The 22,949-nt window shown below is 41.6% G+C and overlaps 2 protein-coding genes across 2 annotated transcripts in view; one reads left to right on the forward strand and one right to left on the reverse strand.

Moving 5' to 3' along the window:
• SLC1A2 (solute carrier family 1 (glial high affinity glutamate transporter), member 2) overlaps positions 1–22,949 on the reverse strand; it is a 199,300-nt gene that overhangs the window by 136,715 nt on the left and 39,636 nt on the right. The window lies entirely within an intron of this gene.
• Positions 4,204–4,449, forward strand: LOC102855862 (40S ribosomal protein S27-like). Its single transcript, XM_006883755.1, has one exon. The coding sequence runs from the start codon at positions 4,204–4,206 to the stop codon at positions 4,447–4,449; it is 246 nt and encodes an 81-aa protein (XP_006883817.1).

A 22,949-nucleotide genomic window follows, 5' to 3' on the forward strand; every position in this document is an offset into this window, starting at 1 on the left:
GGGGGGATACTGTCCATCTTGGTCCCTAAGAACAGCAGGTGGATTCAAACTATGTGCTTTTTGCTTGACAATACAACCTCTTATTACAGGGTCACCAGACCTCCCTCTAGAGAATTTATTGTTGTTGTGTATCATAGAATCAGAATTGACTAATAGCTGACCCTCTGGTAGGTTTTCAGAGACAGTTAACCGCACAGGAAGAGAATGCCCATCTTTCTCCTGTGGAGCAGCTTGTGGATTTGAACCGTGTGCCTTCAGGATTGTAGCACAGCTTCTTGCCACTACCACAGCTCCCCAGATAATTTAGCAGACCTTTTCTCTGTCACTGTATCCCTTGTCTTAGGAGCACAATATTGTCAATTAAAAAGCCAGTAATGGAGAAAATATCAATTACTCCTAAACTAAAGGGCATTCTACAAAATAAAGAACAATCCTCTTCAAAAAAACAACAACAACAAAAAACCCAATCCTCTTCAAAAGTGTCAAGATCATTGAAGACATAGAAAAACTGAAGAAGACTTTGGGATACGCAAGGAGCCCTGGAGGTGGGGTCCGTTACATAAAGGACTGTTAACAGAAAGGTTGGAGATTGGAATCCACCAGCTGCTCTATGGGAGAGAATGGGCACCCCATTCCCACCAAGGTTTACAGCCTCAGAAAGATGATAGAGGGCCGGCAGCACAAAGCTAATTCAACAGAGGACACGTGATGAAGACCTTCATGACGCAGAGTTGACTCAACAGCAGTCGGTTTGTTTTTATGAAACAAGCAGCTAAATGCAATGGGGGCACCTGCTTTGAATCCTGAAGCCAAGAATGAACTTTAATGGGAAAACTTATAAAATACAAATAAATTCTAGATTAACAGAATTGTGCTAAGATCAATTTCTTAGTTTTTATCAGCATTATGGGATTATGTAGGATATTAGTATTAGAGGAGACAGAGAAAGCATTTATGACAATTATATTCTTTTTGCAGCTCTTCTGAGAGCCTTAAATGATATCATTTTTTAAAATCAACTGTTAAAACACAAATAGCACAAAAGATCAAAGCCACTGGTGTCTATAGCATGTAAAGAAGGTTGTTATCTTTGTGAAGATATTCAAGCTAGAATGGTTCTACCAGTGTCTGTGAGTAAGGGTTCATCTCTGTTTGACATTAAATATGCTTCCAATTATTCTTTTCTTTTAAAATAGCTGGCCCTGGGTCTGCTTCAGAAGTTCAGATTCCTGACATGTGCTTCATGATGTGAATCTCTTCACTTTCCTGTCTGTGGCCGACATCTACAATCTCACAAATCTACTCAACTCCTACATGTTGGTAGCTGCTGTCTCCTTGGAAAAGGCCTATATCAAGCTGGAGGTTGAAGGACCGCCTGGTGGACAGAGGTGACCTACCAGAAGTGTTGCACGTGGACAAGAGACATGTCAGAGTGGCTGACAGCTGGAGGAGCAAAGAAAAATCAAAGTGTCTGTCCCTTCTATTCCATTCACTAGATCCTGGGCACCACAACAAACACTTCATCAGAGTAAATTCATTTAGGCATCACCACAGTCCTGGATGGAGGGAGCTATTGTTCCCATTTCACAGATCAGGAAACTGAGAATGAGAGGAGATAAACATCTGTTTAAGGCCACACAGCAAGTAAGCAGTTGTTCTGAGTGTCCCTGAGTCAATTTTCAAAGCAAATCAGCTTGATAGGACTCACTCAGCAGAACTGCCCCCTAGGGTTTTCTGAGGTATAATCTTTATTGCTGCTTTTGAGTTAGCAGTGAAATGAGTTTGACTTTTTTGTTTTGTTGATCTTTATAACAGCAGATTATCAGGCCCTTACTCTACAGAGCTGTTGGTGAGTTCAAACTATCGAGCTTTTCATTAGTGACTGAGCCCTTAATCATTGTACCACCAACACTCCTTAAATAAGAAGCAGACTTGGGATAGCCATGGAAATGTTACTGTCTCTAGATACCGTCCGCAGCTCTTGGGTGACCTGTATTTTGACCAATATGGGACTTTCTACCTCTGTGGAATCAACCTCTGGGCTGTCCTCAGCCCAGAGATAGAGAAGTGGAGAAAACCAGACAAGTATCTTGAAAGACACACACAGGTGCTCAAACATCAACCATCCCCTTTGGAAATTGCAAAGAGTAGGGTACCAACTCCATTTTCAAATTAGGCAGCTGAGGCTTAGAGAGCAAATAATTTATCCAACAACAGATGAGTAGTGACCACATCAACATGTCAACCCACATCTTGATGGTACAAGTCTATGTTCTCTCCATTCCCTCCTCTCAAGGAAGATTCATAAGTTGGAACATGAGGGTGAGTGGAGGGGAAACCCGCCAGTGTAAAGAAAGTAACACCTTCTCAGCAATCTCTCTGAAAAGATAGGTCTAAATAGGCATATTCAAGGCTAGATTTGTCAATAATTTCACGGATCTTGCCTATCATATTTTGCAAAATTCAGACAATAAATAAAAAGGCAGCTTTTGGTGAAGACTTTTGGTTTGTTTTGCTGGGTATTTCCCCCTTTTCATTTGTTTGTGTTTTTTTGGTATTTGGGCTGTTTCAGATATTGACATGATCCGAGTTATTTAGGAAACTTCAAATACCCCTATATCCTAATGTCAATCTTCCCTTTAGGAAACATTGATTCACACTTCACCTCACTAAATGGCCACTTTGAAATAAAACACACAATGCAAACAGAACTGGATTGCAGCAGGAGACTTTTAAAAAGGATGCTTCAGACAAAAGGATAAAGTCACTCTGAACTCTGTTATTGTTATGTCCCATTGAGTTGCTTGTGACTCATAGTGACCCTATGTACAACAGCCCTAAACCCTGTTCTATCCTGTGCTAACCTCACTGTCTTGGAAACACCTACTCCCATTACCCCAGTGAATGAATCAATCCATCTCATTGAGATCCTCTTCTGTGCTGTCCCTCCACCCTCCCAAGCATCATGTCCCTCTCCAAGGACTGATCCCTGCTTGCAACATGTCCAAAGTATGTCAGATGAAGCTTCAGAATCCTTTCCTCCAAAGAACATACAAGCTCAAATAAATCCATACCCAGTCTAGGCTTCACACTTGGGCAGATAATCAGCAATACCTATGCCTCCTATCCCCAAAGCCTATTCACAGTTCAGGACTGCAAATTTAAAAAAGGAAAAACAATATGTGAATTGATGAAAGAGTAGAACCCCTAGGCCCTAAAACCCAGAGTCAAGTAGAAACAGTGTGGCTCTTTTGCAAGGTATTACTTGAGGGACTGATTATTCTGAAACATTGTTTGCATGATGATACACAAGACACCCAGGAGACCTGCCTCCTGGGAAGCCAGCTCACTGCTAGACATGCATCTTTCACCACAGGCAAAGAAAAGGCCAAATAAGAACTCTGATGGTGGCTGTCCTGAGGCACTTCCCACTGTCAGACACCTAAGCTGATTCATTAAAATCATTGTCTCTGAGAGATCTTACTCTTAACATTCATATTAGCAATTCAAGCATTAACTAGGACTTATTAAAACTGTCCACAGTTTCTTTTTGCTTGGATCCACCACAATTAACACTGTTGGTGCCGGAAGTCAGGAAAAAAGGACACTCATCACACTGGGAAAATCTGCAGTTAGGGACCTTTCCAAATTATTGAGGAGTAGTGATGTCAGTTTGAGGACTAAGGTGCAACTGATTCAGGCCATAGTCTTTCAGATTACTAGCTATGCATTCAAGAGCTGGACAATGAATAAGGATGACAGAAAAGGAATTGATGTCTTTGAGCTGCGATGTTGAAGAGCAGCACTGAACATCCCATGGACGGCCAAAAGAATGAAGATATGTCTTGGAGAGGGTGCAGCTGGAGTGCTCTTTGGAGGCAAGAATGATGAGGCTTCACTCCCAGACACTGGGCATGTTGCTAGGAGGTGTGATTCCATGGAGAAGGACATGATGCTGGGAAGGGTGGAGGGTCAGTGAAGGAGAAGAAGACCCTCAACCAGGTGGATTGATATGTTGACTGCTGCAATAGGCTTTTGTGTGTCAGGAAGTGTAAGGATGGTGCAGGACAGGACTGGGTTCAGATCTTTTGTTCATAGGGTCACTATGAGTCGTATTCGACTTGATGGCACCTAACAACAACAAGAATAACCATAAAAATAAGAATTTTCTCGCCTTTCCGGCTGTGACCTCCGCATGCCAACATGCCTCTCACAAAGTATCTCCTTCATCCCTCTCCAGAAGAGGAGAAGAGGAAACACAAGAAGAAGCGCCTGGCGCAGAGCCCGAATTCCTGTTTCATGAATGTGGAATGTCCAGGCTGCTATAAAATCACCACGGTCTTCAGCCATGCACAAACAGTAGTTTTGTGTGTTGGCTGCTCCACTGTTCTCTGTCAGCCTACAGCAAGGCTTACAGAAGGATGCTCTTTCAGACGGAAGCAGCATTAAGAAAAAAAAAAATCAAGATGAAATTATCTCGATAAACAGAATTTTGGATCTAAAAAAAAAGTAAGAATTTTCTCAATGTATTGGGAGCCAAATGAGCAGAACAAAAGGTTCTTTGAATCCTGCCATTTGATCGGTAAGTCTTGTGCCTCGAATTGAACTGCTCACAAATCCAAGAGTGTGAAAGACAAGGGTTATCTCCAACCAGATAATGTACCTAACCTACATTTCTCTTCAATTACTCTATTAAAATTTGAGTCTATACAGTACAGTTAAAAGGTAACATTTACTCGACCATCTTGGAAGGCATGAATAATCAGTGTGTGGTTAATATTAGCTTCAGGCAGAGAAAGGGAAAATGGAGAGGTGAAATGAAAATAGCATTGTCGGTGGATTAAACAAATGCTTTTACATTTGTGCACACAGAATAGTGCTTGGCACATGGTGAGAGAGATAGAGAAAGAGAGAGAGAGACAGAGAGAGAGAGACAGAGAGAGAGAGACAGAGAGAGAGAGACAGAGAGAGAGAGACAGAGAGAGAGAGAGAGATGCCAGCGCTCATGGATTTTACTATTGTTGTTTCTACTAATATTATTGGAATTATGGTGGCCTAGTAGATAAGGAGTTGTGCTGTCAATTTAAAAGTACACAGTTTGAATCCATCAGTTGTTCTAAGAATGGTCAGTCTCCTCTCATGCAACTTACCACTTCTGAAACCCTGCTGGAGGGTCAGCTATGAGTTGGTTCTGAATCAATAGCATACCACAACAGCCCAGATTTACAAAACTCTTCTAAATGTTTGCTTCATTTAAGTAATGCAGATCAAACAAGAAAAGCAAGCTAAATCAGCAATCATTTTCTTTAAGGCAGACAAGAAATCGGTATATACAAACTCCCACCCACGTGGAGTATGGGCCCCTGCCTCTGACGTGTTCCTTGAGAGAAATCACTCTAGCACTTTAAGAGTGTAGAAGCCTCTACTTGTGGCTTTAGAAGATGCCAAGAACTTCGTGAGATCCAGTCTAGAAAGAGAGACATTTGACCTCATTTTCCAATGAGAAGCATATGTTCAGGGCACATAAGAATCCCTAACTCACGGATAGATGGAACAAATGCTAAATAAGTATACTCTGTCCGAAGACTTAGTCAAGCTTATTGCTCAAGATGAAACTTTTTAATTTAAATCGCAAGATCCTTTTGTAAATTAGCCAACTAATGGTTGCTCTGAGGAATGACTTCTGGGCAACTCATTAATCACATGGTAATTCCCAGCAATTAAAACAAACGTTCCATGTAGCAGAAACTTAAACAGAGTTCGTGAGAAGCCATTTCTTCTATGTTCAGCAGTGGCACCATCTAAAAGCATGCACGGAACCACCAGTAGTAAAAGACTTTACTCTTAGTACATTGATCAGGTTCATTATATTATTAAGCATACATATGACTTCTCCAGGTAATCTATGAAAGGTCAGATCTGTTATAACCCACATATTTTTATAACTAGCCTGACTGGATCATTGAATCTATTGACCAGTTTTAAACAGTCCAAAAGTGACCACCGTGTTGGAGGGCATCAAGGTCAATGAGTATAACATCATTCATAAAGACAATGGCGTAAGTCCTACTTTGGTGAGCAGTAGTTAATGTCAGGTGGCTTGAATCCACCAGCTATCAGCTGTTCCATGGGAGAAAGATGAGTCATTTCCTCTCACATGATTTACAGCCTCTGAAAATCTACTGGAGGTTCAGTTATAAGTTTATTCAAACTCAATGGCAATGAGGGTCTTAAAACTTTCTAACAACCTCTACAGTGCAGCCATTGTTCTCTATCTGTAACAAAGACAATGGAAGAAAAGCAGAGATGAATAGAAACCAAATGAGTAAAGGACCATGTAAACCTCATATTCCATGACTCTGAGATCAGAAGAACTAGATGGTGTCCAAACCCTATTACTGACCATTTTAAAAGGAATCACAGAAGGTTTTGGGTAGAGTTCAGGGGAAATATGGAACAAAACTCAAAAGCACAAAGAAAGGCCAGACTTAATGGTCTGCTAGATACTGGTGAATTGGAACAAAGCTCACTCCAATGGCTCAGCTTTCATCCAATCAATAGACAGGCCTATAAGGCAGCCAGTAACACCAAGGAGACGCTCAGGCCTGAGAGTAGGCAATAGTGTAAGGTCAAAAGCACAGCATTCACCCAAAGATAAGGGCCCTGAAGACACGAAAGGGTAGAATAAAAGGATTAACAAAAAATCGAGAAGTATCAAGAGGAAGTGTGGAAAGTGTAACTGCATTTGGTCCATTGTAATTGAAGTTATAAAACAAAATGTACACAAATGGTTGAACGGAAAACCAATTTGATTGGCAAACTTCCACACAAATCACAGTTAAATAAAAAAGGGGCTCTTGGGTTAATAACACAAAACCAAACAGGTTCCCAAACCTTACATGCAGGGTTTATGATGCCAATACTCTTAGCCTTTTAGTCCCAGGAAACGAACATCTCCTTGAAATAAGAATACCCGGAGGTCCATAGACAGCTCAACTCCATGAAGAGCTTGTCACAGGAAGGGATTCCACAGAAAGGAATTCAGGGTTTTGCTTTACTTTTGAATAATCTGGGGTCCTGGTCATTTGTAAACACTAACCTTCTCCGAATGTAGTCCTTGGGCCTCTTCATGGATGCATGCAGGAGTTATTCTAGGTGATCTCTTTATAAAGAGTTTTATTTTAAATCCCAGCTAATCTGTGCTGCTCCCTGGACTGGTCTGATCTCTTGATACATTTTAGTTCAGGTTTCTAGCAAGCCACCAAAAGAAGGCATGAACAGGGTTTTTTGGGGGGAGGGTTTGTTCCTCTTTCTCTTTCTTCCAGTCAATCCTCTTCGATCACTAACCCCCTTCTCTTCTGCAGAGTTACAGGTGAGCCAGAAATAAAAATGAAGAGGAGAACTAAGCAACTTGAAGGCTCTATGCAGGGACGGTGCTGAGGCACTTGGGAAGCCGGAGTGTCGGCGCCTGCAAGGTGCCTCACTGTTTGTTTGAGCACCTCTGGGTATTTTTAGAACCCGCAGGGAGAAGTTAAACTGCACAGGGTGGCTGTTATGCTACTAATGACACCCTGAGCTTAAAGAAGTAGAATTCACGGTGACTGGTGAAACTTGAGGTGATATAAAGCAACACTTGACTTGAAAAAATCACACATCCATAGGTGGAGTGGAAGGGAGAAAGCGGAGAAGGAAAAAAGCTTGATAAACTAAGCTGGTATTAAAGATTACTTGTGGAACTCGGGTGTAAATCACATCACTCTGGGATTTTTATAGGGCTTGGGGTTCGTTTTTTTTTTCCCTTTCTTTTTTTTTTTTTTTAAATCAGTTTGTAGTAACTATTACAGTGTTCTGGGGCCTAGTAGATACAGTCATGTTGCCAATCCAAACGCAAGCAGTACAAAGACACCAGACCTTACACTAAAAAGAGATGAGTGATCTCCTCCTGTGCAGTTTACATCCATTGAAAACCTGCTGGAGGGTCAACTGTGAATTGGTTCTGACTCCACAGCAGTAACAACGAGAAGTCACCATTCAAGAAGCTCTAATGAAGCAATGGGCACAATAGGCCAGTCCCCACACCCTCTTTTTCCCTCTTCCTTTTTCTCTTGCTTTTCTTCCTTCTCATTCATCCCCTCTCCTCTTCCTTGTTCTGCTCCTTTCTTCCTCATTATAATCCCCTTTTTCTCCACCCTTTGTCTTCGCCTCTTCTTTTCTTCCTCTTCTGTTCTTGTTTGTTTGGTATTGGTCTTGATTTTTCCACTCACAATCTCTTTGAAGACCCTTCTACTTCTCTGTTCCATAGAGGTGGATACAGAAAACCTGACCTGGTCCATCACAGTAGCCCTTCTCCCTTACACACAGAGGCCAGGTCAGGGATGGGTGTGACTGAAACCCAGGCAATAAGACTAAATTCTCTGGGCTTTTACCTGGAACTGTTAAAAAAGAGGCACCTTGTATTGCTAAGATCATTAGTGGACTGGATTCTATAACTCTGTCCACCTTGAGCTGCCAGAGGCCATCACCGTCCGCATGAAATGGAGAAAGCACAGAAGAAAGTACCACACAGAGAGGGGGAGAAGAGCGGAGCCCAGACACAGCAATGGGGCGCTGACTGCAGCTGCGTCTGAGGACCCCAGAATCCCTAAAGACCCAGCCACCTTAGCTCACAAAGTTGACCCATCTTTCCCTTTGACTTGGGATTCTAGCAAGAACACTCAGAAGAATGCCAATACAGACCTATGTCTAAATTAATACAAAGTGTTAAAAACACCAAAAAACTATTACTCCATGTGCTAAGAGTAACTCATCGGCCTGTCCAGATCATGCCCAATCTGATGAATGGAGGACAACAGCAGCCCCCTTCACCAATACCAACCGTGGTGCTGTCAAGTTTACACCTCAGAGTAAGCCTGTAGGACTGAGCAGAACCGCCCTGCAGGATTTCCAAGGCTGGAAATATTCACATAGGCTTACTGCCACATCTTTCTCTAGCACAGAGGCTGGAAGTCAGTGCACCACTGACATCTGGGCGAGCAGCCTAACTATGAGGGCTTGCCTCCCCAACCAAGGCTTCCGAACTCAGGAGTAAGTGCCCTCTCTTAGTCACTTCTGTGTCTCTCACACCCATTGTGGCTCTTCACTTCTCTTAGAAAATAAGCAGAAATAGTGCCACTGTTGTAAAGCAGGACTGACCTCGGGGTTGGCGGGAGACTGAGAAGGATGGGTTCAATAATGCCTACTGCATTGAAACAGATGAGGGAGAAAACTGTTCAAGAAGGAAAATTATTAGGTATTTTTGTCAAGACAGGAGTCCAGAGTGAAGGCTGTATAGTGCAGTGGACCTGGGAGGAAGGATTGTAAAAGAATGAAAGAATTTTTCTTTTACTTTTCCAAGAGGGTAGTGTACTAGAGGGGAGGGGTGGGCAGAGGGAAAAGTGCAACAATGAATGAATGGAAATCCAAAGTCTTTGTAAATTTTCATTGAAATTAATAATAAATTTTTTTTTAAAAAAAGAAACGAAACAGAAAATTCCAAGCTGACACTGCTCTGTGAGGAAAAGACATTCTTTTTTGTAGAGGCCATAATACCCCTTTTATTCTGTTGTCTTTCTCAGAAAGGCATCCCTTTCCCTGATGACTGTCATCTTTTTCAACAGCATGTGAAGGCTGATCTCTTATAACACAATCCCCTTCCTCATGGGGGATGCTGCTCCTCCTGAAGATGGTGATGATGAAACTACATTTAAAAAGTACACTGCACAGGTTATACAACCCACAGTATTTACACTTTCAACTACGTGTCTCATTTAATCCTCACAAATCTGTAAAGCAGACACTCTAATATCCAGGGTCACTGTGACTCAGGAAGATTGAATAATTTGTACAAGAACACACAGCAAGTGAGAAGTCAGGCGTTAAACTCAAGCCCATATACCTGTAAAGTCTACACTCACTCACCACATATTTCCCTCTTGTCAATCACTTACTGCTGCATGGATGTTTCCCTGCCATACATTCCACACACATTTCCTCCATATTTTCCCCCTCCTGCCCTTGTCAACTTCTCTACATATTCATTATAAAAGACTTCCTGTTTAATTTGATATCTATCTTCTTGCCCTCTTATGATTCATTCCCCATTATACGGTTCTTCAAAATGAGGGGAAGAAGGGGCTACCTGATCCACAGACCTAAATCTTAGTTGACTCGATGACACTTAACCACTGCTAAATGAGACTAGAGCTGTTATATCTGGAGGAACATTCTTCCACTTTGTACATCACTCTCTGTCAATGTGTTGTATGAAGTAGCCAGGTTTGAATCTTGTGTGATTGGGGTATCAAATACCACAATGGTTTCCCACTATGGACAGTGTTTGGTGGAGCTCCCAGGTGTAAGATAGGTTTGGAAGCAGGAGTGGCATCCACTTTCTAAACCACATGCCTCTCAAAACTCTATAAACTTGGAGAAAAGATGATAGTTATGGAAAGGCATTAAGTCTTTTGTTCATGGAGTCATTATGAGTCATGCTCACCTCGATGGCAATCAACAACAACAACACAAATCTTAGTTGAGCTAAAGACATGTATTTCAAGAAGATGAGATATTTTCTTTCTTAAAGGACAAATCGTAAGTTTTAACATTCCTCAAAAAAAAAATGGTATGAATGATTTAGACTGTGCTTTACATACTTAAAGTATTGCATTGCAGTTTTCACTTCTCCATAGTAAGACAGGACTTAAATGGTACGGTTTTATTTTCCCAGTTTGGACACTGAAAAGTTTTACAGTTTATTATTACGTAAGGACTTAGGGCACACAAAGCATTTATGAGCTATACAATGATAAGGAGGACTGAAGAAGACTTGACGCCTTTGAACTGTCGGCTGGAGGAGAGATTTAATATCCCATGGGACTGCCAAAAGGACAAACACATGTCTTGGAGAAGGTGCAGCCAGATTGCTCCTTGGAGGTAAAGATGATAAGCTTCATCTCACATTCTTCGGGCATGTTGCTAGGAGAGGCTATTCCTTGGGGAGTGATATCATTCTTGGAAAGGTAGAAGGACGGTGAAAGAAAGGAAGATCCTTAACCAGATGGCTTGACATAGTAACTGCAGCAATGAGTTCAAGTGTGTCAGAGATTCTGAGGATGGCACAGGCGAGGACAGGGTCCAGATCTGTTGTTCATAGAGTTGCTATGAGTTGTACTCAATGGCACCTGACAACACCACCAATGCAATATGCAAAGATGTTCAAGCTTCTGTTGTTTACAACAGTAAAGTATTAGAAATAGGATATGGCATTAGTTTAGTCAGTTACGGTGGATTTGAACTGCGTGTCATCAGGATTGCAGTGTAGGTTCTTGCCACGAGGCCACCAGTGTTCTCTCTGTACATGCAAACTCATCAAGTCATGAAATGTTACATCAAAGAAGAATATTCTGTTTAAAACTCTTGACTTAATCCTAAATTTAAAAAAAAAACCAACCCAACCAGACTTCAGAACACTATGAATAGCTTTACAATAGAAAACACAGAGATTTAAAGATAATAACTATAATGGTAAGAGTAGATTATGAGTTATTGCTTTATCTTTGAGTGGCATTATTTTTATAATCGCTGTTATAAAAGAAATTATCCTAGAAAATGCTTAAGCATTAGGAAATGAAGATGCTAGTGGCGTTACCCAGAATTGGTTGGGTAGTTAATCAAAACAATCTTTTGGAACTGGGCATGATTTTATAGTAATACCATAAATATTTCCATTTATAATGTATTAAAGGCTTAATGTGTCAAATTTTAGATGACCTCACATCCCGGGTGGATCATGGATGATGGTTATGCTCATCCAAGAGGGATACTCCTGGTTTGTCTCACTCCTGACTTCATTCTTAGAATCCCATGAGTCTTAGAATAGTGTAAAGATAAGAGAATATGACTTTCCTCTCAAATAAGGAAGACCGACTCAGAGAACATCTGTATAGTACATGGCTGTAATTCAAAATGACAAGAACGTCATTTAGGATCCAAGAATCCTAAATGAACCTTTGACAGTTTTAGTTTCAGGTCCAGTGGATTAGAGAGCAGACATTTATCACTGAGACTTACTCACTTGCTGAAATTACCTCTCTGCTGCCACTGTGGCATATTCTTCAAAGTTCTAATTCCTAAACCATCAGAAAGTTTACCAGCTTTGAAAGAGAAAGATACTACAGAAGTTTAGCCATTTACCTGACTATGTAATTGGACTAATAAGTTGTGTTAATGTTGAACTATACAACGTGGGGGATTTAAAAAAATTTCAGAAATTAAATCAGAATTTCTCTAACACCTAGAGAGGTCAAGGTGATGAGTCAAAGTTGAGAATCACAGTCCTGGGGTCCTAAAGCAGTATACATTTTCCCATCATATCATATACCATAATTACTTGTTCTGGCATTCTAATTGTTCTCAAAGTTAGTCATAATCTGTTAGGATCCTTTGCATAGTCAACAAAGCACAGCTACATCTTTTTCTATTGATATTCTCTGATTTCAGCCAGGATACATCTGGCATCAGCAATGATATCCCTAGTCCCATGGCCTTTCTACACCCAGTTTCAACTTCCAGCAGTTCTCCGTCAATGTACTTTTCTATCCATTGTTTTAGTCACTTGCTATGTATCTGAGAGCTGGGTAATGAACAAGAATAACAGAAGAATAATCGTCACCATTGAGGTGATGGAAAAAGAGCACTGAATATCCCATGGACTGCCCAAAGAACAAACAGCTATATCTTAGAGAAAGTGCAGCCAGAATGGCCAAGTTTCACCTTATACACATTGAGCATGTTGCTGTTGTTGTTATGTGCCGTCAAGCTGCCTATGACTCATAGCAACCTCATGTACAGAAGCTCTCAATCCTGTCTCACTAATTCCAACACATCTACTGCCATTGTCCCAGTTACTGTATCAATTCAACTCATCCGGAGTCTTCTTCTCCGGCACTATCCCTCCATCCTTCCATGCATGATATCCTTCTCCAAGGATCAGTACCTCTGGGCCACATGCCCAACACATATGAGGTGGAAGTTCAAAATTTTAGTCTCCAAGGAGAAACTTGGTTTCATCCTCTCCAAGACAATCTATTTGTTTTCTTGGCAGTTCAAGGCTCTTCTCCAATACCACAACTCGAAGTTATCAATTCTTCTGTCATCCTTAGTTATTGTCCAGCTTTCTAATACATAACAAGTAACTGCAAAGACCATGGCCTGGATTAGGTACACCTTAGTCTCTAGACGGACAATGTTGCTTTTCATTACTCCGGAGAGGTCCCTGACAGCAGATTTTCCCCAATGCAATTTGTCTTTTGATTTCTTGACTGCTCTTGCCAAGACTCTTGATTGTGGAGCCAAGCAAGCTGTAATTTTTAACAACCTCAATCTCTTCTCCATCCATCATGGTGCTGCCAACTGGACCAGTGGTGAGAATCTTTGTCTTCTTCATGTTGAGCTTCAGTCCATATGTAAGGCTATAGTCCCTGACATTCTGTAGCAAGCACTTCAGTTTTAGCAAGCAGGATTGTGTCATCTGCGTAACATAGGTTGTTGAGTCATCCTCCAATTCTGATGCCACATTCCTTCTCATAAAACCCAGCTTCCCAGATTATTGGTTCTGCATATAGATTGAAAAGGTGTGGGGACAGGACACATCCCTGACATACTCCTTTCCTTATTTTGAACCATGCAGTGTTCCTTGCTCTGTTCTGAGGACTGATTCCTGGTCCAAGAAGAGATATTGCATGAGCCCAATCAAGTGTTCTCGGATCCCCCATTCTCCTTAAGGTTAGCCACAATTCGTTATGATCCACAAAGACAATGCCTTTGCATAGTCAATGAAATACAGATACTCCTCTGGTACTCTTTGCCCTCTGCCAAGATCCATCTGACACTGGTGATAATGTCTCCAGTGCTCTTCTAAACGCAGTTTGTACCTCTGGTATTTCTCTCTCAATGTACTGTTCCAGCTGGTTTTTTATAATTTTCAGCAGGATTTTGCTTGTTAATATCGTGTGATATTAACAATAGTGATCGATAATCTCCACACTCTGTCAGGTCACCATTTTTTGGCATGGGAATAAATATGGATCTCTTCCAGTCAGTTGGCCAGGCTTTTGTCCCCAGATTTCTTGGCACATAACCTGGTGAGCACATCCAGGGCAGCATCTGTTTGTTGAAACACATCAATTGGTATTCATTCCATCAATTCCTGGGGCTTTATTTTTGCTAAGTCCTTCAGAGCAGCCTGAACTTCCTCCTCCATCATCATTGTCTCCTGATCATATATTGTTTCTTGTTGCTAGGAAAGGCTATTCTTTGGAAAGAGACATAAGGCTTCTAAGGGTGGAGGGCCAGCGAAAGAAAGAAGACCCTCAATGAAACAGACTGACATCATGACTGCAACAGTGAGCTCAAGTACATCAGAGATGATGAAGATGGCAGAGGAGAGGTCAGGGTTCACCAGGTTTGTGGTTCATAGGGTCACTACGAGTGATACTCAACACGATGGTACCTAATATCATCATCATCAACAACAACCATATACCCACAATGTTATTCTGTTATTCATAGGGATTTTTCAAAGGCCTGTTACTTCAGAAGTGGATGACCAGTCTTGCTTCTTTGTCTGTCTTAGCCTAGAAGCTCTACCAAAACCTGTCCAGCATGAATGAACTTGATAGTACTTAAAATACCAATGGCGTAGCTTCTAGCATCACAGCAACATGCAAGTCACCGCATTACAGTAAACTGACAGACAAATGATGGCACTTCAAAAAGATGGACTGACACAGTGACCATAACAACGGGCTTGAGCATGGTGGAGACTGTGAGGTCACAGGATAGGCCAAGATTTTGATTCTTTGTTCATAAAGTCATTATGTAAAATGCTTGGCAAGATCATGCTATCTGGAGAATACAGTTTCTAGAGGCCTCAGAGTGACCCAATGAGGAGGTGGAAATCTATTCTAAGAGGCAACTTTAAAAGATCAGAAGATCTCTCGGTTCAAACCAGCCTTTCCTTTTCCTTTCTGAATCTGGGAAATTTTTTCAATACCCAGAAGGTACCCTTTTTCAGTACCCAGAAGGGAGGTGACAGGAATTGAGGACCTAAGTCATGATAAGCACATTCTGGATATTTTCTCAGTTAATCCTCATGAGAACATTGCAAGGAAAATATTATTACCCCCTTTCTGAGATGTCAGGGGAGCTTTGATGGTATGGTTTATAGGGAGCTGCACTGATAAAACCAAATACCAAGCTTCTCTGTCTATTTAAAAGCACCAGCTGCTCGGTAGGAGAAATACGGGCTGTCTCCTCCAGTGCTATTTACAGCCTCCAAAACCCCACTAGAGCATCAGCTATGAGTCAGTTCCACCTTGATGGCAATGAGCTTGACTCAAGGTGGAACTCTGGTGTCTCCGTGGGTAAATGATCAGCTGCTAACCAAAAGGTCAAAGATTCAAGACCTCTAGCTGACCTGCGGAAGAAAGATGTGGCCATCGATCTGCTTGCTTCAAGAGGTCAGCCTAGGAAACCCTCACGGGTAGTTCCACTCAGTCCTGTGGGATCGATATGAGTCAGAACTCTCCTTCTGACAATAAGTTGGTTTTGTTTGCAGATGTGCAAGCTATGATTCAGAGAGGTTAAGGAATTTCTCAAAAGTCACCCAGCTCATCTGTGCAGCTCGAAAGCTTATGGATTTTATATTATTTTGCCTACCATTCTCTCTAGGCAAAAAGTCCCACAGAAGTAGGAAAGGGGTCTTTAGACTATCTTAAAGACATACTGTTTGGTGCCTGTTAGTTATTTCAGAAGGCCAGGTGAAACCTGAATCAGGCCAGCCCATCTGCAGTCTGACTTGCTCTTTCTTAAACATGTGCGCAAAGATACAAAGTTTTGGTTTATTTCTCTCTAGTTCCATAGATTCTTCTTAGGACCGTTAGCTAAACTTATGCAATGGCTTTTAAAAATTTAAAAATGTTGACCCTACATCTTCACTAGAAGCATCTCTGTGGAGAATCTGTCTCATCAGAATTAAATTAAACTAGGCAGGGAAGACAGAAAGCAAAGGGCAAATCCGCCTTTAAAAATAATGAGAAGCTTTTCTCGGGGCGCTAACGGTGTTCCTCACTGCATTCCTTTCATTTCTCTAGGTTTCCCTCTTCATTGGCTTTATCCCTAGGGCCACCACATCTGCTCTCACGTGCCACCCCTCTACAGCTCTTGGAAAGGAACATGTCATTTAAAACACAACCCCCCCCCCCCCCCCAGACACCTTCAGATTTTGACATCCTCAGATACGACTGTAATGAAACTCAGGAATGTCAGTTTAAACCCAGACTCAACACTAAAGAAAAGGTATTGAAATGAGATTGCTTGGATGGAAATCTCAAACGTTTTCTTGTTAAAAGAAACCAAGAAAAAAAAATATTTTTTTTATTTTATTTGAAGAGGGTGGGGGGAATCCCAACATCAGCATCAGCTCTAGAAGTATTTTGAATATGACAACAGTTAAGAAGGTTCCACAACATTAGAGGAATAAGCAATGTAGGGGATCAACCATTTTAATGTTAATAGTTGATGGATAAAGGGTTTTCTTCTGCTCAACAATTTCCACACATCTATCCTCACAAATAACCCTAAAAATTAAGTACTCTCATTAACCTCATTCATTTTGCACTTGTAGAAAGTGACTCTCAGGAAGGTTCTATAACTTGCTTTAAAATTATCCTGCCTGAGCAGCTCATCTATAATTAACATGTCAACAACTTGACTCAATGCCTTGGGGTCAGAACTGACTGAGAGCTGACCCTCCAGCCAGTTTTTAGAGGCTATAAACTGCCCGAGAGGAGACTGTCTACTTTTCTCCCTCAGAGCAGTTGGTAGATTCAAACCATCTGCTTTGGAGTTGGCAGCACAACCCCTTGCTGACTAAACCACCCAAGTCCACTTAGTTAACCTGTAATACTTTTTATTTTTAAATAAAAGCCAAGGATCATAATACCCCTTCTGATTTTGCCCTCTTCCGATGACTGCCTATCTCTAATTGAACTGGTTCATGAACTCGGTCCTCTATGACCAATTGCTATTGACGGTTGCCCTAATTAGGGAGAAAGGATTAACTAAGCAAGCCTAGGTCAAATCTTTCTGGGGCAAAAAGAAAATGCTATTTTCAGCATCCTGTTTCCAGAAAAGTAACTCAGAGAGGACTCCAGCTTTTAACCCAACCTGACAAGCCAGGAATGGCTGGTACAGAGTTCTCACAGTGGACAAGGCATAAAGATATCCCCTCCCCACACACACGTTCCCAGCAGGGTGGCCCCCTCTTGCTTTTAAAGCTGTGTTAGCTTCCCCTTGAGAGCACCAGGTATGTGTGTTGACTATGTGTTAGACAAAACTTATTAATAATTCACTTCTAAATAACTGACAGGAGCATTAGGTTGCCATGGTAACAACTGGAAGGCCTACTGATTAAAAAAAAATGTCTGAGCTGGGTTAGTGGTTTTTTTTTTCCATGAATGCTGAATTTCTGACAAAAATTGCATACGTGTGAAAGAAGTAAATGGGTAGTGAATTTTTTTTAAAATGCAGCCTGTACATTATTAAGCAGCAGGGCATTAAAGCAAGAAAGTCAAATTCACTTCTCTGCTTCACACTGCACCCTTCTGGCAGGAGAAGGAAGTGAATAAACAAATCCTTTTCTCTATGCTTGGCAAAGAGTGGTGTAGTGATTAAGTGCTCTGCTAACGAAAGGTTCATGGTTCAAATCCACCAGTGACTCTATGGCAGAAAGACAGTGAGTTAGGTAGGATGAAGGGAGAAGAGAAAAAAAAAAAGCAGGTCTGTTTCCATGGAGTCAATTCTGACTCCCTGAAACTCCGCAGAACAGAGTAGGAACCACCACTGAGAGTGTGTAAGTATAAAGCCATCATAGATGCAGCCTCTCATAATCTCTCCCCATGGAGCAGCAAATGGATTCAAACCTCTGACCTTTCATTTTACAGCCAAGAACTTCACCACTGCACCACAAGCACTCCTTTCCATGAAGACTACAGCCTTGGGGTTACAAAACCTAAGGGGCACTTCTACTCTGTCCAATAGGGTAGCTATAAGTTAGAAACAACATAATGGGTTTGGTTTGGGGTTTGATTTTATTACAATTTCATTACTGGCTAACGTATTATGAAAATATCATTCACATAAAACCATTTTCCACACTTAAAACTTTTTTCCACTCGGCATACATGACACAAAGTTATGTCGTCTACTGAGGAAAGGGACAGTGGTTTTAATTCACTAGTGGCTCTGCAGGAAGATAAAAACCTGCACTCATAACGATCTGTTGTTAAACTCAAAACTCAAGTTCATCACCCAGAACCAACTCACAGCTGACCCTCCAGTGGGGTTCTGAAGCTGTAAATCACATGGGAGGATACGGCTCATCTTTCTCTTATGGGGCTGTTGATAATATTGGAACTGCAGGAGAGGCACTGCCTGGGGGCTGGCAGAACAACCACCTGCCAGAGCTGCCTTTAAAATCGCACAGGAGAGTGCCCATCTTGCCCCAACTGCTATCAAATCAACTCTAACTCGTAGAGACCCGAGACACAATGGATTGAAACCACGAAGCTTACAGCCCCCCAAATTCTAGAAGACAGTGTAATCTGTCACGTGAGCTGAAAACACACATAATGGTACCCAACATCGATCCTTTCAATTTTGAGGCTAGCACTGTTACACCCATTTCATAGATGAGAAAGTTGAGTATTTAAAAACATAGTTTAAGTAGCCTGGAAGTAGTCTAAGTCAGCTTGAATCTAAAGCGTATGTGATTTCAATATGTTAACACCAAGAGAAGGGAAGAAAACAGAATTAAAGAGGGGAATTTATCAGAATTTATTTCCGGAAAACAGATTTTGAATTATTCTCTTTTACAGAAAAATACAACATCCAGAGAGCCATGTTGTTGTTGTTGTTGTTGCATGCCCGCAAGTCAGAACTGACTTACAGTGGCTAGTCCAGTGGCTTGTGGTAAGGAACTGCACTGCCAATGCAAAGATACACAGTTTGAATCCACCAGCTGCTCCATGGGAGACAGATGGGCAGTCTCCTCCCATGCAACTTACTGTGTCTGAAAATCGACTTGGGTGGTCAGCTATGGGTCACTTTCATACCAATGATACACGACAACAAAAACAAATGGCACAGAAGGAGACTGTCTAACTCTCTTCTGCGAGGCAACTGGTGAGTTTGAACCACATCTTTTTGAGTTGGCAGAACAGCTTCTACCCACGAGGCGACCAGAACTCCCTAAAAAAAATCCAAAAGAGCCACAAATGTGCTGAAAGTCATACAACACAGAGCTAAAGAGCACGAAAAGGAAGTAACTCGATCCATTTCACTATTTCACCTTTCACGGTTTTACAAGCCAGATACAAGTCTTCTCAGCTTCACTCTGAATAGCCATGACCATCACTTCAAGGAACAATAACCCCTCTCTGGGATTGTCCGTTGCTTCAAGTTTGCTTCCCAGCATGCAACTCAAGTTTGAATGCTCAGAAATACTTGAAGAAGAATGAGCGAATGAATCAATAAGAGGATGAAATGCCCAAAGGCCACACCTTCTTAACTTTTGTTTCTGAGATTCACAATGCCAGGCAAAATGACTCCAGGACACTGGACTCACTGGATGCAGTGACCCAGTTTCCTATTCATATCACAAGGAAAGCCTTGCTGGGGATGCCAGGCAGGGGAGGAGCTGTTAAGAATTCAGTAAGACTGGCTCACAAAATTCCTCTTTCAAAATAATTCTAAAACTTTGGGTCTGGACCTCTAAGGGTTTCAGTTTGCTATCTGTTAAATAAGTTGGGAATTTTTATTTGTATTTTTTAAAAGTGGTCAGCGTGACATTTAGTAACTGGTTTGGCTGGTTTTAGACATTCACCTGGTCAACAGACACCATGGGCATCCTTCCAGCATGGCTTGAGTGAGGAAGAAGCTAAAGATTTTAAAGTAATCTTGTTCTCCCAAATCTGACTTTTGTATGTAGAATAGTGAATTTCAACTATGCTTGAACATAGGAAAACTATGCTTAATGGTAAATTTCAACTATGCTTGACCATAAGACAAAGGGGGAAAAATGTATATCTTCTATTTCTCATTTCAACCCAGCATACTCACATAAGTACACATACTCATGGACTGGAAGAAAAAAAAAGAAAAATACTATATACTCTTCTTGTTGTTGTTGATTGCCTTCAAGTCAAGCACAACTCATAGCGATCCTATGAATGAAAAGCTTGAAGCCCCTCTACAACTATCGACATTTATCAAAGTTCATAGAATTTCCAGAGGCAGGTTATTTAGGAAGTGGCTATCTAGGATAGGAAAGTGTATAGAGGCCAAAGTGTATTAGTCACACCGAGATTGGAGGAAGACACATCAACAACCCAAACTATTTAGATGACATGACCTTACTTACTGAAAGGGAAGAGGGTTTGCAGTGCTTACTGAAGATAAAAGACTACAGCCTTCAGTATGAGCAAACATTAACAAGAGAAAATAAAAATCCTCACAACTGGTTTAACAGGCAACATCAAGAGAGATGGAGAAAACAATGAAGCTGTTCATTTCATTTTACTCGGATACATAATCAATGTTTACGGAAGCCACAGTAAAAATATTGTAAAAATCAAATCATGTAGGGCATTGAACAAATCTGCTGTCAAGGACCTCTTTAAAGTACTAAAGAACAAGGACGTCAGCTTCAAAATCAGGAATTAGGAAGATCAAAGAAGACTTGACACTTGTGAACTGTGATGCTGGTGGAAGATACTGACTAGAACATTTTCTGCCAAAAGAACAAACACATTTGTCTTTTAAGAAGTGCAGCCAGAGTGTTCCTTAGAGGCGCGGATGGTAAGACTTCCTTTACCAAACTTTGAGCACGTTATAAGGAGGGGCCAGTCCTTGGAAGGGAGGCTCATCCTTAGAAAAGCGGAGAGACAGAGAGGGAGAGGAAGACATAATGAGATGAGCTGACATAGTGAGTGCAGGGATGGGCTTATGCGTAGCAGAAATGGCGAGGACGGAAGGCTCAGGATCTCAGTGCTGTCAAGTTGGAAGCGATACATAGTGTTTCCTTCTGTTGTCCAACATGAGGGCCAATACGAGTCAGAGCCATCTCGGCAGCACCTAACAACAATTCCTTGGGCAGCAGATAAAAGGGCTCATTTCTCAAAGGGCAGTGTGTTTCTGGTGAGGAGCAATGAAAATGTTAGAAATAATTATGTTGGTGATTGAACACCATGAATTGCACAACATCACAGAATCGTGCCTGTGACGAATGTTGAAGATGGTAGATGTTTTGTCACATACCCAGTTACCACAATCTTTAAAAAGTATTAATTTATACCCTCTCAATGTGTGATATGCTCTGATTCTTGTCTATTTAATTTTTAAGAGTTGGAAGTTTTCCCCTTAAACTCTGTTGTTGTTATGTACCATAGAGTCGCTTGCGACTCATAGTGACCCTATGTACAAGAGCTCTAAACGCTGCTCTATCCTGTGCCAACCTCACTCCCACACTCACTCCCACCACTCCAATCACAGAATCGAGCCATCTCATTGAGAATCTTCCTCTCCTGTGCTGTCCTTCCACTGTCCCAAATATGATGTCCCTCTCCAAAGACCAGTCCCTCCTTGCAACATGTCCAAAGTATGTCAGACGAAGCTTCAGAATCCTTGACTATAAGGAGAATTCTGGCTTCACCCTCTCTAGGACAAACCTGTTTGTTCTCCTAGCAGTCCATGGTATATTCAACACTCTTCTCCAGCACCACAGCTTAAAGGCATCAATTCTCTTTCTATCAACCCTAGTCACTGTCCAACTCTCCGATGAGTAGCACTGAACTGTGAAGACTACATAGCCTGGATCAGATGCTTACTTTCTGCCAGCTGTGGTGTTAGGCAGGAGACTTTGGTAATGTCAACGGTTAATGAATTCAACTGCTAACTGAAAAGTTGGCTGCTGGCATCTATCCAGAGGCACTTCAAAACAAAGGCCCAGCAATCTCCTTCCAAAACATCAACCAGTGACATTCCCACGGAGCACAGTTATATCCTAGCACACAGAGGGTCGCCATGCTAAAACCTCCACGGTGGCAACTGAATATTGTGCCAAAGTCCACTGCCACTGAGTTGATGCTGACCCATGGTGCCCCCCATCGTCTTTCCGAGGTTTTAAATCTCTAGTGGCTCCTGTATGTAGTGTATACATGTCCCTTTCATTCGATACCAAGGACGATTCTGCAAAGGGAGCTTTATTACCTACATTGTAGAAACGAGTCTCTGACAGAATACGTCTCACCCAGCCTCACTGCAAGTAGTAGAGTTGGGATCTGAACCCATGCATGTCTAACATCAAAGCCTTGGCTGCCGTCTCTCTTTTGTGTGTGAGTTGCCATTATTTCCCCACAAAACTCCTTCCTCAGAGTGACTGGAATTTCCTACCCAGATACAGTACTAAATGCTATCCTTTTTTGTTGTTTTTCAGGAAAACTATTTGGACACACAGCTGCCATTCAATCCAGGGGCAATGGGGCCAGCATTCAGCAGACGACCTCTCCCTGGGGACTGAGTAGTTGTGACTGCTCTCTCGTCGCAGGAAAAGCTTCCTGTCCTTTAGCCACCATGAGAACAAATACTGCTCAAACGCTGCTCCAGGGTCCACCAAAATGCAATCATTCTAAACCTCCTCTCACTTCAGTTAAAAATTTTTCATGAAATGGGTTTCCCTTTTCAACTCCAATACCTTAGGGCTTCAAAACTTAGATTTGATAGTCTCAAACATCCAGGTAAAGTTGCTTTGGAGGAAAAAAGAACTGATGACATATGTTGTTGTTGTTGTTGTT

Source organism: Elephantulus edwardii, unplaced genomic scaffold (assembly GCF_000299155.1).
Source record: "Elephantulus edwardii isolate Elephantulus edwardi_28Jun2011 unplaced genomic scaffold, EleEdw1.0 scaffold00029, whole genome shotgun sequence".
NCBI classification, from domain to species: Eukaryota; Metazoa; Chordata; class Mammalia; order Macroscelidea; family Macroscelididae; genus Elephantulus; species Elephantulus edwardii.

Bases quoted from the DNA above. Each gene is read 5' to 3' on its own strand.
- LOC102855862 (XM_006883755.1), top strand. From the start codon at position 4,204: ATGCCTCTCACAAAGTATCTCCTTCATCCCTCTCCAGAAGAGGAGAAG.